Raw genomic sequence first — 19,693 nt, forward strand, 5'->3', positions numbered from 1 at the left:
CCCCCCTAAAGCCTTACAAAGATTACTGACTTTCTCAGAGTCACAGAAGTTAACACATTGTGCCCTGTCCTGTCCTCTATATTCTCTCTCAAATGGGCAGTACCACTATAGTGATGGTTGATGTGACATCTACGAGGGATTTCAGTCTTCAACTATGGGGTAATCCAATAGTTTATTAGGAGGATGTGAGTAAATTCTTTGGCAAATCTTCTAAAATCAGGTTTCTAGATGGTAGCAATTTTAAAGATCTGACTGTGACACCACTTTTTCATAGCCACTATTACAAAATTATTTTTAAAAGAATGCTTAATTTGAATGCCTGGATTAATGGTGTGTCGCAAATAACAAACTGATTCACCTGCTCCACAGTACTCTCAGCTAAAAATGCAATGCTTAAAGTCCAAGACAACATAAAGGACTCAGGCTGAATCTTAAATGAAATAAGACTTTAACAGGACAAAAAAAGTTAAGGAATAACTGAAATACTATGGAATAGCCGGGAAAGTAACAAGAGAATTATCAATTATTACAATAGATCTGTGTATGCTATTAGTGTACATAACATTGTGTATTGACATCAAGTATTTTCAAATGTTCATTTATTAGAGAAGAGCATATGGAACATGCAGGATTAAGTATTATGAAGTAAATAGCAATGTATTAGTATTAAATATGGCTGAATAATTTCCTATTTCAAAAAGTTCTTATTCAAGAAACACTGAGTATTCCCAAGTGATGATCGAATACAATTACATATCTTCTCTTTCTAACTGTATTTTAGTTGTACGTGGTTACATGGAATGTTTTTCTCTTCCTGTATCATCATGTACTGACAGAAAAATCAGTTCATCGTGTTCTTTTTAAAGGAATACATAAATTTTAGTTACATATAGCCTAATTTTAAAATCTATGTGCTAGCAGCATATTTAAATATATTATAATGTTACTATTTCATGCACAAGCCTACTTCAATAATTAATTTCCTACTTGATAATTGCATCTGTACCTCATTTCTTAAAACCCACCTCTAATATTTCCCCCAAACTTGGGAAATAGACAATCAGTACACAGATAAATGCAACCATAATATGTAGAGGAAGAAGGCTTTATTAGCAGATATTTTCATAAGTGAGAATTTAATAGAAGAAACAAGCCTGATCAGGAATAGATCATACTTACCACTGCTATAGTTATAGTGAATCCTCTGACCACTTGTTGGTTTTGGAAGTGACAGTGGGGTCTCCTCTGTAAGAAAATTGTATAATCTCCATTCTACAAACAGCTGCTCTATTGTTTCATCTGATGCAATTGGTGACTCAGTAAGACCAAGTGATATAATTTCAATACGGATTTTTTCAGTTGCCTATTTAAATACAAAGCAAACACATAATACAAATTATTTTGTGTTTCTTGAAGTGTTTCACAAAACAAACATACATGTAAATCATTGGCTATTTTGTATGATTAACACTGATTGATTGATTTTGACATAGACATAATGAGATTCTAAAGCCCCAGGGTCTCTAGGTGAGAAGACTGATGCAACAGATACTGATTTACATTCAGTGTTAAAAATATTTTTGCAATAGTCGTACTCTGCTGGAGAAGATTAGGTTAAGGTTATCTTCATGTACAAATCATATCTGAACCTCAAATTTCAGTTGCCATTATTTTTAGCTACACAGCAAAGTGATTTGTATCTTGATCCTATAGCTGCTTGAAATAGTCTCTGTAATATTAGGTACCAAAGCTTTCCAAATGAAAGAGAATTGTTACTCAGTGCCTACTGCAGACTCTACTACAAGTAGTTCAGTAAAAATCCATCAAGTCACAAAGTAGTTAGGCATGTAAAACAATGTATTTATATGGAATTCAACTTTGTATACTGACCTTTTCTAGTTAAATGAAATCTACATTTAAAAATTAAAATTAACAATCTGATAATAAAAGTAATATCCCAATTGCTCTTCACCAGAGCCTATTATTATCTCTAACTAAAAGTACATTTTTCTGTTGCTATATGAAATTGTTTCGTATTGTTTGGCACTGTATTATTTGTGTACAGATAAATTTTAATAAGGTTTATGTATTTAAGTAGGAATGTCAGACTCCACAGAAAGAATCACAAATATTTCCCATGGTAACTCTGTAATTCAAAGAAAGAAAAGCCACTATGGTTTCAAAATTGGACTACATAGGTGAGCATTCAAAGAGCAAACAGAACACGCTGGAGTTCAGCACTGTAAAAAAATCTTTACTTCTTTCCTTTCTTTTCAAGTTCATAACTTTTTAAAAAATATTTCACCTATATGAAATATTTCTACAATTTTTGATTGTAAACTTAAATCACTAAGTAATAAATGATACTAATAAGATTAGCTTTCTAGATTCAGTGTTAGAACTACAAGTCAATATTCTAATTTATTATGGAGATAGCTTATATTTTTTTCAAGCAAATTATATAATTAATCGAACTGAAAAGCAGGTGTATCCTATTGTAAAAATTTCCATTATATAGAACAATTTCCCTTGCCGTCAAACCCTTTCAATATTTGATGAAGTAATTTTACCCCCTCCTTTCAAAAGACATTTTCTTTTATTATGTATCCTAAGACACTTTAACTAAAAACCCAAATCTGAATATTTCAATAAGGTTGTTTTATTATTCAGTAGATTCATGGAAATTTTACTAGGATGACAGAGAAAATTCCACACCATTCTGTCTCCACTAATACAGGTACATGGCTTCAGCTGGCAATATTACTGGGATTAGCATAGAATGATGAAATATTTAAAGGAAATTTTTTTTTCTAAAATCTAATAAATCAAATGACTGCCAAATGTCATTAAAGTGATGGTCTTTGACTTGAATATGCTTTTCATATTCAAATTTGAAAAGAAAGAGATGAAAGCCTGGAAAGGTTACTCAGTTTCAACTAATAACCTCAAGCACTCTACATTCACATGCATAAAAAATGAAATTGGCTCTATTGTCTAATTTTACTTCAGAAACAACTCTTTTCTTCTTGCATTGAACAGATGTATTAGCATCTGTATTCAAAGTGATATGCTGAGTGGTTTTGTTCACCCCAAAGTATTTAGCAGCTATGTCAAACTAGTTTGTACACAGACAGTAGTTTATGAATCGGGTCCAAATACAATATCCTGTATTATAAAGTATTCCTTTTACATATCTTAAAATTTGTTTGACATATTTAACAGTTGTAATTGCATACTGTAGGCAAAGACTATTATAGTTTTTCAAGGACAGCAGGGTAAATCCAGGTCTTCTTCTTTCTGTCTTACAAGGAAGTAAATAACTGATTCATACAATTAGAAAATTGCAAGAAAAAAAAAAAATTACTTTAGAACTTAACAGTCAAGAATATTTTAAGGCCTGGTTTTATTAATATTAAACATGAGTACAGTATATACAAAGGAGAACAAAAGATGATTTAAAAAAAAGGATATTTACAAATAAAAAATACAGAACTACTTAAGAACAGCATAGTTAGCATGTCATATTTCACTACCAGTACAAAACCGCTTCTATTATGTAGCCATGCTGAAAATATATATGTAGCATCCAATATATGATAGGAATTAATTTTTAAACAGCCATTTATATTTCTATGATGCAGACTGAAGTATGTTATTAAACATTTTCCTAAGTTGTTTTTTTTTTTAAGCCTTGGTCTCATTTATTAGACGTTATTCAAATGAAAAATGGATAGTTTGCCATGATGAATTACTTCCCCCAAATCATTCTACTTTGATGGGAATAAAATTAGTCTTTAAATTTAGTAGTTAAACCAAAATATAATATGAAATTTCCTCTAACAGAGAGGCTGGAAACAAGTATTTAAATAAATAACACTAAAAGCTTTTAAAAATTATCTCTGAGAAACCAGTTCAGTGTTTTTATGGAAAGTGAGGAAAAAAACCACATGGGTAAGATACTCAGTCTATGTCAATATCCTTTCTTTACAATTTAATATTGACTCTTTGTAATTAACACTACCCAGAGATTTGGAAGAATCACTGAACTCCTTTAACAAGCTTTAGAATTAGGTTAAGCACTAAATGCATTGGACATTACATCAGAATTTGAAGTCTCAAAATAACTTTTCTCATCTTTCTGATTTCTGAGATTAAAAAAAATTTTTTAAATTCCATAAAATTATTGACTTCCATCTTCAAGAATCCGTAATTCTGTATTTCAGTTTCCTTTTTGGTGACAATAAAATGCTAAGATATGGAGGTGAATAATGAAATTTCAATTGACTCAAAAGGTCCACAATAGCATCCCACCGAATTAAGTGTTTTACAAAAAAAAAAAAAAAATTGTGCTTTCTGCACAGAACAGCAGCATTGAAAATGCCTTGCTTATAGGAACGATGTAAACAATGTTCCTATTTTTTACATCCACAGTTTTACTAATATATTGCCCTTGAAAAACTCAAAATAAATGAAACTTTTTAACCTTAAAATCAACTTGAATGTTATCTTTACCAATGCTCAAAAATATGTATAATTTACTCCTTAATATTTTATGTATTTATTTCCACAGTCTACTTACTTGTTAGCTTCTATTTCTGGCAGAGAGCCCATCAGATAAACTATATTGTTCAATAATCACAATTATACATTTGCTATCAATATGTTGATCACTATCAATATTACTTGACTGACAAATACACTGATAGAATGAGAAATTATCTTCTTCCTCTATCAAGTGCCAAATTCCTGTGATCATCTTATTAACGTTGGAAGAAAACTGCAAAGGAATGCTATTGTAGGAATCTCAACCTAATGTAACTGTTCAGACACAGACATCACTCATTAAGTAATAATGATTAACAGGTCAACATCTTACATATACACATAAATACACATATTAAAAATAAATTATAGTCTTTAACTGTATGCAGTGACTCTTCATGTAATAAACAACATCTTTTATTTGTAGATTTTCCCCACAATGGTGTAGATGTGGGAACAGAGGGATACGGGAATGCTCCCTGTTCCTTCTCCAAACGGATAGGACTTACAAAAGCGTATGCAGAGAAATCTCTCCTTGTTCAGTAGCTCTTTTGGAATCAAATTTACTGTAAAGGAGGTGAGGGCACATATAATCTTCCCCCAGCGTCATTGTTTTTGCCATGTCATAGGAGGAGAATGCAATGACACAAGGTTAGCACCATAATAATGTTCTAGGCAATCTCTTCAACTCTGAACAAAACACACTGAACAAAAAACTTGTTTGGGTGAGTGGTAGGGGTTTTTTGGTTAGTACAGCAGTGGCCTCCTGTAAAAAGCTTTGCAAAGGTCCCTCAGCTCCAAGCCGGACCTACCTTTGCACCAAGGTCGGGCCAATTAGCTGCACCTCTGCAATAACGTATTTAAGAAGGGGAACCTGGGAGGAGTGGTGGGAGCTGTGAGGAGGGGTTGCAAGGAGAACTTCTGTGTGAACACCAGGGTTAGGGGAAGAACGGAGGAGAGGGGGGAGGTGGGCCAGAGCAGAGACTCCCCTGTATCCCATGGCGAGACAGCAGGGCCGCCCCCACCCATGGGGGCTACAGTGGAGCAGGTACCGATTTGTGGCTGTGGAGAGCCCCACACCGACCCCAGTGACTCGTCCGAAGGAGGCCAGGACCCCATGGGAAGAAGGCCCCGCTGTTGTAGTTCGGCACTGGGAGGATTGCAACACGCGGGGGTGACCCACACACCCGTGGGGTGACTCATGTCGGCGTTGGTGTGTGGAGGGCTGACTGCTGTGAGAGGGGGACTGTGCTGGAACGGGGCAGGAGTGCCAGAAGTTCCTCCCCACCGCAAGGGGAAGGAAGCAGCAGGACTGACCACGGCCCCCGTTCCCTGCCCCTGCGCTGCTGGGAGAAAGGAGATAGAGAAATGGGGAGCAAAGCTGGGCCCGGGAAGAAGGGAGGGTGGGGGAAGGTGTTTTCAGGATGTGGTAATGCTGCTTACGGTCTTATTCTGTCTGTTATACGTTGTTGTTGTTAATGTCTGTATTCAATTTATGTTCCTTTTTTCTTCCCAGGCCTATCTTAGCGAGTCTATCTTTTGCCTGTGCCTTAAAGTATCAGATCATCCCTTCTTGTCCTTAGCTCAAGTTTCTGGGTCTTTTGCTTCCCTCTTTCTCAGCACTGGGGGGAAACATGGAGTGAGCAGCACCTTTGCTTATTTTCCCCTTCTCAGTGCTGGGAGGGGGAAGGGGGGAGTAAGCGGTTGCATGGTGCTCAGTTGCCCTCTGAGCTCAAACCATAACAGTGACAATGAGTATGTCCTTGGTTGGTGCCATTTTATCTACTGAAAAGTCCAAAATCACCATTTTCAGAGCATGAATTAATCTTTAATAATTTCAATAGGCATGAACTACTTGCTGCAGCCTGAGACAATTCAATGAATAGATATTGCCTCTACTATGCAAATCTGTAACATATCCATCAATGCAATGATTTTTATTTTTTTTTTTAGAAAAGACATTTTCTGACTCAGTATAAAACACCAAGCATTTTAGAAAATACTGAATCTTGAGGGATGTGAACCTTTCTCACAGACTCAACTATACATCTGAGGAGTCACATTTACCCTTTGCTTATAATACAACTTTTAATCACTTGAATAATATACTTTCTTCCCTTCAAAGGGCTTGCCTTCCCCAAGCTTTCTGAAGAATAAACATAAAGTTTAGTGTTTCTCCTGAAGTTGAACTGTTTTTAAAGATTTGGCTTTGCAAGTTGCCTGTGGCACTGCCTCAACTAAGAGCTTTTAAAGATAAACTGTTTCTAGGGATAGATAGATACAAAAAAAGCAGATATATCTGGAGCTATTTGACTGGTGAAATACAAACTTCCTCAACTCTGACTTTTATTTTTTCCCCAAGAAGTTGGGAAGCCTACATAAGCAATACTGTTATAGTCCTGAACTAAGCTACACCCCTCTCTACTGCAGACTGTCTCAAAGAGGAGTATTAATTTATTTTGTGTTTAAAGACTCACCATTGATTATACCACTAGATAAAATAAAAAACAAATACCAACTTTATCAAATCTCAAAGTCAGTTAGCTACATCAGTACTAACTAGTCACATAAGTAAATCAAATGCTCTGTAAACTTTAAATTGCCTTTCAACATAAGTATGACCCTTAAATAAATAAGCATAAAAATAATTTATCGATAAAAAGAGGTCTTACGCTGAACATTTTTAGTATGCTAATACACATAAATATTTTAAGATACAGAAATAAGACTGAAAGTGCTGTATTACATAAAAAACGGAAGAAGGACAAATATAATAGGATTTCTGCTTTTGTATATATCTATGCATGTATTTTTCTATATGTAGATCATAAGACTTCTTGTCTGATTTACAAAAATAAAATTTTAAAAAACTCTATTTGAAAGTTAATCCTTTTAGAAAAAAACAAACCCTTTACTATGGGAAGAATGCATAAGTATCAGTATGGCATTTTCATTTGTTAAGAGTGCATCTGTATCAAAAAAAAAAAATCAAATTACACAGTTGAAATACACCTGTTCTTTCTATTTAGAACTTTAGTATTTAATATTTGATATGTGTTCTCCCCCACATTTATATTATTGTTTGAGGGTAATACAGACAGGCAAAAATGAATGGAATTTGATTCTTTCTCATATTACCCACAGTGTGAAAAACATTATGCTTGACAACATATATCGCAGCTAATCAAAGCTCAAATTTAGTTTCAAATCCCATCCTTCGCTTTTTAGACATCCAGTTAGAAAAATACTCCTTTATACTTGTTAAGTCACCATGTTACTTCCATGTCAATGAGCTCTGATAAATATATCAGAGTAAGCAACTGAGAAGCATTCATATTCATAACAAAAAATATATTAACAGATAGGTTAAAAATGGCTCCTGTTGATACTTTTTCAAACTGCTGCCATCTCACACTTTATCAGTGGCAAAAGACAAGTTAAGTCTTTCCTGGATTCTTCAAATTTTCACTCTTTTGCTTCAGTTTCTGTCTAGTAGTGACCACAACAGTAAACAATCACCTTAAAGATGATGAATGGCAAATGCTTCTTTACAATCTTAGATCCATCAGTAATCTTTCAAAATACTGACTCTAAAAGCTTTAATAAGTTACTTTTATCTTACTCCGATAAGATGGTTCTGTTTCAAGAATCTTGTTTCATTAAATATGCTGGTGCAGCACTTCCCCAATTTCTTATAGAAGAAAACCACAAAGGAGCTAAGGTTAGAGTCAGGCAAGACTAAGAGAATACAAAGGATTAGTACTTCTGGCACAACTCAGTCAGGCCAACTCAGCAACTCAGCAACACAGGATAATATTAAAAACCTAAAATTTTAGTTTTCTAAATTCAGATTAGATATTCATAGAACAAGCTAGTTTAAGAAAAGCATTGAGCACTCTGAAATCTCCCTGAAGTACTCAAGGGTACTCCCTTGAGTACCCAAAGGTACTCAAGTCCTGCAGAAAACAGATGCAAAGAGAAATCAAATCAGCCAGAATTTAACATTGCAATACAATGTCCAAATGATTTTCTCATTTTTCAATGAATGCGAATATGTCATAGGAGGAAGAGCACTATTTCAGTAATTCCAAGTACAAAAAAAGACATAATAAAAGTTAAAGTATTTATTGCTTTGCTATACATAAGCTTTATGATTTACATCTTCCCACCTATATATAAACATGTTTTATTGACCAGCAGAATCACAGGGAATTGATATTGCTTTTTAGCGGTGTTTTAAGAGAGACTTTCATGTCAAAATTAATTAGACTCTGCGATCTTAATTTACAGGAACTGATAATGACAGGTTTTAATAAACTGCTATTAGCATTTATAATATACTATACTATAATAATATTATATTATAATGTACTCACAGCATCTGCAACAAAAAGAGAGGGGTATAGAAAAAAACAGGACCACCATCAAATAAATTGTTTTTGCCAGTGCCAGTAATTGCCTTATGGGCACATTTTAAGACAACTTGGAGGCTGACAGCAGTAAATTTTATTGTGATAATTGAACGCTATATTATGTGCTATAAGGATAAAGTGTAGACATGAGGGTGAAAGGGAGTAGGGGATGGAAAAGATTTTTTGAAATGTATTTTTTTAAAATATAAAGACCATGCCAAAGAAAATGCAAATTCCCAGTTTTGATGTCTATTTTGAGGATCTGAAACAAGGCTTTTAATCAATGTATTATACATCAAATTGATAATGTTAACTTCTGATTATTCAAATGTATGAAATATTCATAGAGAACTGTCCAAACTTTTACATTTCTCAGACTTCTTTTCTCTATTAATTATCATGCCTGGAAGCTTTTTAGTAAAAGAAGCAGCCATCAGCCTGACTGAACCTGACAAGCTAGCAAGGCCCAATTACACTGGCACTCTGTGGCACTTTGATGTACTGGAAACGAAAAGAGATAGGGGCAAATTGTATAGCACATTATGTTAATGACTTGATTTAATCCAGCCACTAAACTTTATGTAGCCTGTTAAAAAAGATGCTAACACTAATTACGCCACTTTGGAAAGGAAAGAAGGGGACAAGCATTTCATACCGACAAAGTGAAGCTCATAAATGTTGTAAATGAAATGAAACAAAATGAAGTAATCTATGATTAATTATACATCATAGACAAGAAGAAAAGAGAAAGAAGCAAGTGGTACAGCTAAGTACTGGAAAAATCTGTTAGATACCCTTTATGATCAACATATCTAAGAAATAACCATGAACTGTCTAATTTGCAACATGCAAAAAAGAAACAGTATGATCTTAAATGGCTTAAACAGTTTGGCATACAACTCAGATTTATAGGATAATTAGCATAACGATCTCTAAAAATCACAAGTCTTATTTACAGTGTTTGACTACCAGCAGGATATTTATCTCAAAAGATAAAAGGCAGTGATTTTTAATCTCAAAAAAAATACAAATTCACAGTTTTCACATGATGTATTCTATAATTAACCCAAGATTTCAAATATACCGTTGCTTATTTTAAAATCCAGTTGTATCAAACAAGTTACCTTAATACTTTATAGCTTTTGTTATCTACCCTTCTTGAACATACACTTTGTTACCAGAGGAACAGATCAATAGATAGAGTTAGAAATTAATGAACCTGAAATGAATCTATACTTAAAATCCTCTCAGACATGTTCTTAAATAAATTTGATAAAATAAAACACAGGATGACTAGAAACGTATAGATCAACTGTATTATAGTTTGACTTCCTGGTGATGAGTAGCAGTCATTTTAGTCCTCAAAATTACAGGCAAAACAATTTTTTAACATTTACATATAAGCAATGCAGTTCTGTCTTTAAAAGAACCTTCTATATCTTTCTGCAGCATATATATGTGAGAGTATTCCTAAATCCCTTCTACATTTTTTTTTTTTTAAAAAAGAGAAATATTTCTTATTCGAAGCATTGCTTCTTGTTGCTAGTTATTTGTAAGATGCCACACAGCCTTGAAAAAAGGATAACTCCCCCCCATCAAACTACTTCTAGCTTATCACATTGCAGAACATTTTAAAAAGTTAAGACTGAAAGGATATAAAGGTACATCTCTGGTCCTTGAAAAGAAGGCTAAGACAAACCAAAGAACTACTGTTAGAAGTATTATAATCAATTTTAAGTGCTAATTTTATATTGTTTAAGATTGTTCAGTCAATGTTAGATCTAAAAGTGTGAAATGTTCTTATTTTTTCAGAGAACTACTGTTCAAATCAAAGTTTCCAAATTTGCATTATGCAGTGTTATTTTGTGTCTATGACTTTATGCTCATTAATTGCTGGTTTTAAGAATGATCCAAGAGAATATCATTACCATACACGTCCACAAATAACAACAGAAAAAGAAGTACACTGAAGTGATTTGGTACTGTACATGTACAAACTTTCTTGGAAACTGATGCTCAGTTCTAAAACTGTTTGGAAGTCAGGAACAGAAAAAGATATCTATGTGGATGAACTAGAAAAGTAATGCAAGGTTTGCATGTTATTAACTTACGTCAAGATTACATAATTGCAATTTCAACAATATTCAATAAAATCAACAGACTGGGATGAAACACAGTGGGTAGCTAAGCACTGTAGGTTTACTACAGGCCTTGACAAGTGTTATTATCCTCCCCTTCCTCAGAACGCACTGGAAGAAGCAGAAAGGCACATTTTCCCCCATAAAGGCAACAGGTAGAGCTGATCAACACGCCTAAGTTCATTAGACATTCACATTACAATAGTTATCTTTGATTAGGAAGATTTTCTGCAGGTCTAGAATGTGAATTCAGATTGGAACTAATTAGAAATGTCTACTTCTAAGTGTGTATGACATTAAGAGAAAAAAATGATAACAAATTTCCCCATTAGAAAAACACCTATAAATCACATGCACGATATAGTCAGATAACTTTTTTTTTTTTTCCCCCCTGTGGAAAGGTGTTTATTTGAGCTGGAAACAGGAAAACATACATTAATTGAAAATGCCTTAGAATCTGACCTTAGATATAGCAAAGCTACTCTTAGAGGACATTAGGCTTAAAATATTTTTCTTACAACTTACCAAATAATTGCCATAAATACTCTACCTCACCTTAATATTCCTGGATAATGGACTTGAAACGATACAGTCATCGCTGTCAGTTATTGATTCAATGGCATCATCTTTTTTTCTATCATCTTGATCTGAAAAAAAATAAAATCCATGTAATTAAGACCCCCTGTATTTGTAGTCCATCTGAGACTTGCTGAGAAACCTGATAGCAATATATTTGCTTTTCTAATAAATAAAGTATAAGTGCCAGGTAAATCTCTTTCTTGCAGAAGATTAACACTGGCAAATCAATGACCTTTCAAGTCATCTAAACTGTATTTTTTTCTGATTTGTTAAAAAAAAGTAATATTTCCTAGATGAAAGTTTGTGAGTGGAATGATATAAGCCCTCCCTGTGATGAACTGAAGTATGAATAACAGTGAGCTTTATATAAGAATACGGCCTGAATTTGTGGATTTCCTCTGACTATGTTTAACACCATGCATATGTAAAGAAGATTTTCTTTTAAAGTAGTTCTGTATGCCAGTGGATTATTTTTTAAAGATTTCAGGTCTTTTTTTCTCTGAAGCAAATTACTTACAAACACAACAAGAGCTTCAACATCACGTTTTTCCAATTTTTCTAATGAATTCTTATGCAGAAGCTGCAAACAACTGAACATAAAATTTTAGCATCCTGCCTGTGCTTTTGCTTTAAACTTGGTATTGTGGACTTGGTTTATTTCAATGATAAACAATTTAAACTTAGGGGTGGAATAGGATGACCTGGCTTCTATAATCTTTAAATAAATCTGCCTTTAACAACTTTATGTCACAGATGTGATAAGACATACTACCCCTCTCACTGTCTGAAAGGATTTCCAATATCAGCATTGGCTGTTATCTGCAGACAAAAGGAGCATATTCATTAAAATACTCTTTAGAACAGCATAGTTCTAAGGGAGAATATAAAGACATTTAAAATAGAAGCCAGGTTTCCTTTAATATTTTATGAATCTAGGTCAGATACCAGATTTTTGCATGCAATTACACTACAGTTTCCATTTGGGAAGAAAATAACACCACCATATCCACCACCCAGCTTCAGCTATAAAGTACACCAGAATATCATTTCTGTCATGAAGCTTCTCATAATGAGGCAGCTCCCACTGCTTGTAAGAAATGCTTAAGAAAATGGAAAGAGACAGAGATTTATTAAGAAAATACAGTTACTTATTCAGAAAAATGAATACCTTCTGGTTCCAATTCTTCAGTTATTTCTGTCTCATCTCCAGAGGTAACTGAGCTTTGGTCGGCCAACTGCCCCTCTGACAGATGTGAGAGGTCTTCTTTTTCCTGTTGAATTTCTTCAGCCATCTCCTTCACCTTATCATCTGCTAGCCTTTCTTGTTTAACCTCATGCACCACACGCTATATAAAACCAGATAAACTTGCAGTCTTTATAACATTCCTTGAACAGTCAAAGTTACTAAAATTCAAAACTTGAAGAGTTATGGCTCACATTCATTATACACAGCCTTTAAACAATTATACTGCTTATGCAGTGCAGGAAACAATGAGAAGCTGTCAAGTGCAGTAACAAATAATTGATACTGTAGAAAAGACAATTTCCTAACAATGTATATTTGTGAAAACATAACTATTATAATCATTTGGTACCTGTCAACATATATACAGCCTGTTAGATTTCCAGATTCATTTATATTTCAGTTCTTTCAGTTCTTCAAGACTCAGTTTAAAAAAAGCAAAACCAACAAACCACCACCACCTTACTCGGTTAGCAGTTTTATAACTTGAATTATACAATATTTTGTTTCAAAACCAAACTGAAATAATATAAAAAAGCATCAGCTTTGCTACAAAATACAAACAATTTATCTAAGGTAAAAATATCTTCAGTGGATAACTTTGAAGCAATATTAATCCCTCTTTTCTCTTTTGAGTACAATTACACAGAATAATACCTCATCAATGGATATAACATTACAGACATGGCATCTTCCATGGAAATCTGCTGGAGACCTATGCATAATTTATTATCCAACAATTCTTCTCTAGGACTGCATTTTCCACAGAGACACTGGTGCCTCACCTCCTACCCTCAAAATCCGTAAGATAATTCTTCAGGTCCAGTTTTGGAAAACCCAGGTGTTCTGTGGACAGCTGAAAGTTATTTCTATTCTAACACATTTGGAGCCACACAAAGCAAAGCAATGTTAACAAATACTTAAAGGCCTTATTCTATAAATAAAGTTTATGTTTGAAGTTTTCAAGTCATAGCAAACTGACTTTATGTCTATTATACTTCTCCTTGGCATAGATGATTTGTCATAACCACTGTGTTTTAGACAGTGTTTGGCTTGTTCTTTTTCATTTCTACAGTGACAGAGTTTGTATTTTGTTGATAAAATTTTCAGAGAGAATAATTTTTGATTATTCTACGTGACTAATCCCACCGGCTGTGGTGAAAAGGAGACAACTTCAAAAGATCATCTGGGGCTCTGATTGAAAGTAAAATGCGAAAGGAATATAAATGCCACTGATTAAATGTTGTGTTACACCATTAGAAAATGTAGCCTGCCAATCTGCCACAACAAATTTCACAACCAACTGGACCATTACAAATTACAATATCTAATACTTTTCTTCTCCTTGGAATGCTACATATTTAGAAATGTTCCAAAGCTACCCCATTTCTTCTTTTTTTCCCCCTGTTCTATAATGGCAATTTTTAGAGGGAAGACGAAATAAACTTCATCCAAATATAGAAGGAAATAATTAGAGATATTCCTCCCTTTCTAGTGGCCAAAAAAAGACTGTCATCACAAGGAATCACTTTTTTCATATTTCCAAGAAGTTTTTGAGATCTTACTTTACCTGTATTTTGATTTTTGATGCATGGCTCTGAAGAAATAACATACATATGGAATTCAAATGCAATATATTATATAAAACCACAAAACCTGATTAATTTCATACCTTTGAAACACTTGGAGCTCTTGAAGCCTTCATCTGTGCAGGTTCCATGTCATTTTCAACAACAGAGTCCTAAGTTATGGGTAAAATAAGGGGAAGACTTAAACATATAGTAGACAACACACAAAAGTAGATATAAATTTACTGGTGGAGAAGCATTTGGACATTACATTTGGAAATTACATTCTCCTTTGCTTCCCTGAATTAGCATTACTGCTTCTGTTCTCTGCTACAGCTTCTACCTATGAGGCTGGACAATTCCTACAAATGGTTTAGGCAAATCAAACCATTCGTCCCATCTCTTAGAGTCCTCTTTTCTGAAAATAACTATTTGCTTTGGCATGTGTCACATCAATATCCAAGAACTAGATTCTCTGCTATTCAGAAAACAAGCAGGAAAATGAAACAGACTGTTCCTGTGCAGTTTTAATCTGATCAACTTCTAATTATCTTGCATGGACACTCTCTTGCCATTTCACCACAAGATTTAGACATCAGAGAAGCCCCAGGTATTTCATTATTTAGTTTTAACAGTACTTTTATCTTGAACCAGACCATGAGGCTTGGATTTTTAAAACATCTAGGGGGGCTTCCCACCCAGTAATGAAGATTTCTGATGGAGACCAAGTAGCTTTCTCCTTTAGAATACTCTAGTTTGTGAAAAACTGTCGAACTTTGAGAAGTTACTGTTTGGACAGCTGAAGATATGTTGTGTGTGTCTAAGTATATGGCTAACATTTCAATTTTCCATATCTAAACTCTCAAAGATTTGGCTTCACTAACCTATGATTTTATTTTTTAAAGTTAATAAATACAAGACATTGACTTCTTATTTCCAGTCTATACCGTATGGCTCAAAACAAAGTTCGAGTCATGATAAACTAAATAGCAGAACCACCTGTGAATTGAAAACTGTTGTCAACATTTAAAGAAATAAATCCAATCAAGGCATTTACAAATGGAAAAAAATTATCACAGCTAGTTTTTATTAGTTAATAAGTTAGTTGAAATAATAAATTAATTAATACTCATAACCTTTTATATTAGCTGTTAAAGAATCTATCTGAACTTAATGGATTTAATTAAAAGAGTTCTCCGAAGGGAGATTATTTAAGATCATATGAAAGTTTACACCATACAGGAGATATATTTGAGTTCCATGCAGACTCCCCTAGAGTCTGGAAGGATGCACACATGATGGTGCATCCCAAGTTCAGAATTGTAATTGATTTCACAGTGTGTGTAATCTCAGTTGATAGAGAGGTGACTCTGAACTTGTCAGCCTGTGTAGCACAACACTCAGGATCTGTTTGGATCAAGCTGGTTTCTGTAGAGTCATTTATGTCTGTGCAAGTGGTACACTGTACAAAGACACTTTAATTAATAACTCATTTAGCTGAGAAACACACTGCAGAGACAGTTAGTCCTGCAGAGACACTGGTACTGTTAGAATCTGCCCTAAATTTATTAAAGTTGAAGCTTGTAAAGCAACTCCGAGGGAATCACACAAATATCTGTATTGTATCCCCCACCTATCTGCAGTGTTGTGCTATCATTGCTATCATTGTCTGGGACATCACAGTCTTGTACTGCTAAAATAACTGAGTGTTCTCAATTACTAGTTCTACAAATTGTCCATACTGAGACATAAGTAGCCTTTCTTGCTTCAACATGCATGAGCAAAACACTTAAAACTTACTGCCATCTTTATTGTTCTAAGATCCAGAAAAGATACTTTCTTGTCTGCCTGAGCAGCACGCTGCCTTGGTTTGGGGGTTGGTTTCTGTAATAAAACAAGTATAGTTAAAGACCATTTACTGCCATATTCTAACCATCTTAGTTTACAGTCAATTTTTCTCAAAGCCAAACCTAACTGCACTAAATTCAATTCTAAACAGGAAAGATGATGTAGATGTTGTTTGAATAAGCAACTCCCCCAGACAGAGACACCTTTCAGAAGTCAGCCAAAACCAGGTATAAAACTCTACAGAACAGCTATGGAATGCAATGTGAGTTTCAGGTGAGAAATAATTGTGGGACTGAAGTCAGTGCTCTCATATATGTGGCAGAATGATGATTTATTATTGTTTATGGAGTGCTTGATTTCTTTTCTTGTTCTGTAGGCTTACCGTATCTTTGACACCTTTCCTCATGCCACTCCCTTTGGAGAACTTTAACACAGAAACAGATGACTGGTAATAGTTGCAAAATTAACAAAATGGTCCAGAAAAATTTCTGTCGTGATGTTATAATACAAAAGACAAAAAATAATAAAGAAAAAGTGGTTCATTACTGTTCATGATTTCTCTTTTGATGAATTTATCCTCCATTTCCACTGATTTTTATACACACAGAAAATTCCCTATGCTACTTTTAATTTATGAGTAATTTTTAAGAAGCTACTGGGTATCTTAGCACCATGGTCCGGCCACCAGAATAACAAAGAGTGTAGTGCAGACACCTACGTATCTATACATATGGCTTGGGTCTGGCTGCTTGAGAATTCTTTTGTCCCAAAGCTACTCCAACTGACAGAGTTCTCTCTGATTTTCTAAGAAACCACAGAAACAATATCTGATTTCATAACTGTCATAAATTTCAACTGTAGCCCTGAAGTTGCACAAGCTTGTGACTACATTTTGTGTAGGACATATACATTTGAAAGACAAGTAATAAGCACTAAATTTACAGGTAAAACATTTAATGCTTGTTATTTCTCCTCCCTTTACCTACTGTCCTTTTAATAATTGGTTATCTACCATTATAATAGACTTAAAAGTTTTGGACACAAGAATGATTTCACTTCCCAAAGGAAGTTGAAGATGGTAATTATATGAAGTGTTTGTACTACGCATTATATTACAGCAAGGACAAATCCTGGTTATCAGGGAATAACTAAATGACCTACTGTAATAGGTCTTTTACATCTCTTCTGTGAGTTTGTTAAATTACTTACTGTCACTGATGAAGTAAAAGGAGACAGGGCTGGAGGCTGCGTTTTTTCCTCTGCTAATAATTTAGTTGCCACTGATTCCTCATTTTGAATGTAATTCACTAAGTCTGCTGCCACTGTTGATCCACTTAGTGGTATGTAGACAAACTTCCATTTTAATTCAACTGTGATGGTACCAGTAGCACATCTTTCAGAATCTGTTAGTTCAAAAGTACCTGAAAGCATAACGCAAATCTTGTCTAAATTATCTTATTCTATACATATTCAAGAAAATGCAATGCAAAACTGAATGGGATTCAGGAATTAAGCAACTTAATAGTCTTCATTTTAGAAGCTAAACTGTGTCAAAATACTGTGTTCTGTAGGTCCAAATATAATACCGCGGGCATTCAACAATACAGGATTTCGAAGGGACTGGATTACCGTATTCGTTCAAGATGTTCTGTAGGTTTTTCAGATGATTCAGTACCAGATAACTAATTCTTACTGACATCTTTCAAAAGATCTAACTAAAACATTTCCATCTTTTACTAATATTAACTTTTGTGGAAGACAACGTAAGGGTATTAAAAATGTGTTAGTTGCTAAAACTTTACTGAAGAAGAAACACCCTAAATTCACTTGCAAATTTTCTCCTATTGTCCATTTATATGGGATAATTATAGAATAATTTTTTAACATTTTCATGATTGTCTTATAGTTGATGATGAAATAATGATTAAGCAGCTTTTATATTATAAACGCCATAGTAATTTGTAACTGATACCAACTTGTAGGCAGCAGTTGATACACTGAAGGCAGGGCTGCTATTCCCACAGTAGGAAAATGGGCTGACTGAAACCTCTTGAAGTTCAGTGAAAGCAAATGCAAGGTCCTGCATTGGCCCAGGAATAGCCCCAACCAGCAGTACCAGCTGGGGGTTGACTGGCCACAAGCAGCCTTGCAGGAAAAGTGCTGGTCCTGTTTGACAAAAATAGTATCAGCCAGCCAAGCTGTGTCTTTGCAGCAAAGAATGCCAACTGCACCCTGGCTTGTATTAGCAAGAATGAAGTCAAGCAGGTTCAGGGAAAGTTTCATATTTTCTCTATTTAAATACCATCAAATGGCATCTGGAATACTGTGTCCAGTTCTGGCTTCTCCAGCACAAGACAGACATTGACATTCTGGAGCAGGTCCAATGGAGAGGTACAAAGAGCTTCAGGGCACAGGAGCACATGACAATAGAAGAGGCTGAAAGAAGTGATTTGTTCAAGCTTCAGAAGAGGAGGCTCAGAGGTGATCTTACTGCCACTGAACAGGAGGATGCAGGAGACAGAACCACAGGTACACAACAGGACAACCAACAGACACAAGTTGGAACATGGGAAATCCCACCTCTGTAATGAGAAAGTTTTTATTATGAGGATGATACACACTGGAACAGGTTTACCAGACAGGTACTAGATATTTGTCCTTTGAGATATTAAAAATTTAACTTGGCAAAGTCCTGAACAACTTGCTCTAAACTGGGTCAGAAGGTTGAACTAGATCATACCAGGAGTTCCAGTTAGTAATGATTCTAAGATTCCAAGTTTAGCTCTTGATCTGCTTTTTTCCCCCAAAGAGGCTGATTTCTCATGTAAATTTTCTATATTAAGTGTATATTAGCCAAAACCAAAAAAGTAAACTAATGTAAAAAACTATGAAGCCATGCAAAGAAAGAAACTATGTTTTAAATTAGCATATCAGTCCTGAAAAAAGTAGCAGCAACACCAAAAGAAAAGGAGGTGGAAGAAAGTATGTATATACCAGAAAACATTTTTTTATCATTAGAACATAAAAAAGGACCAGTAAAAGAAGATACCAAATATTTCCAGGTTACTGCTGAACCAGAGATAAACACTTGGGTTTTCTCAAGAGTTATTTCAAGACATCTACTATTTTTGTTCCACAGGTATCTTGTCAGTTATGAAAGCAGTACATTTTGAAAGCCAGGTTTCAGCCACTCCTTCCCACCTGATGTTAAGACTAACAGGGACTTTCTACGTAATAATGATAGATATTCATAATATAGTAGTGCGATAAATAACTGGTAAATTTAGTGGGCTACTCAAAGCAAAAAGCAGTGGTAAAAGACAGATGCAAATAGATTACTAAAATGCTAACAAAAGAAGAAAA

General features: G+C 34.4%; 1 protein-coding gene across 3 annotated transcripts in view; it reads right to left on the minus strand.

Annotated features, from left to right (window-relative positions):
• RPGRIP1L (RPGRIP1 like) overlaps positions 1-19,693 on the minus strand; it is an 80,998-nt gene that overhangs the window by 18,438 nt on the left and 42,867 nt on the right. For 2 of the 3 annotated variants that reach the window (XM_026856738.1, XM_026856736.1), the window contains exons 18-23: positions 17,540-17,751; positions 16,283-16,366; positions 14,587-14,655; positions 12,840-13,017; positions 11,648-11,742; positions 1,180-1,363 (exon numbers count right to left, since the gene is read on the minus strand). In XM_026856738.1, coding sequence (XP_026712539.1) covers positions 1,180-1,363; positions 11,648-11,742; positions 12,840-13,017; positions 14,587-14,655; positions 16,283-16,366; positions 17,540-17,751 — 822 coding nt within the window. The remainder of the gene's footprint in view (positions 1-1,179; positions 1,364-11,647; positions 11,743-12,839; positions 13,018-14,586; positions 14,656-16,282; positions 16,367-17,539; positions 17,752-19,693) is intronic. The other variant, XM_026856737.1, reaches the window with a different exon arrangement.

The sequence above is a fragment of the Athene cunicularia genome (assembly GCF_003259725.1).
Source record: "Athene cunicularia isolate RWA chromosome 11 unlocalized genomic scaffold, athCun1 chr11_part1, whole genome shotgun sequence".
Lineage (NCBI taxonomy): Eukaryota > Metazoa > Chordata > Aves > Strigiformes > Strigidae > Athene > Athene cunicularia.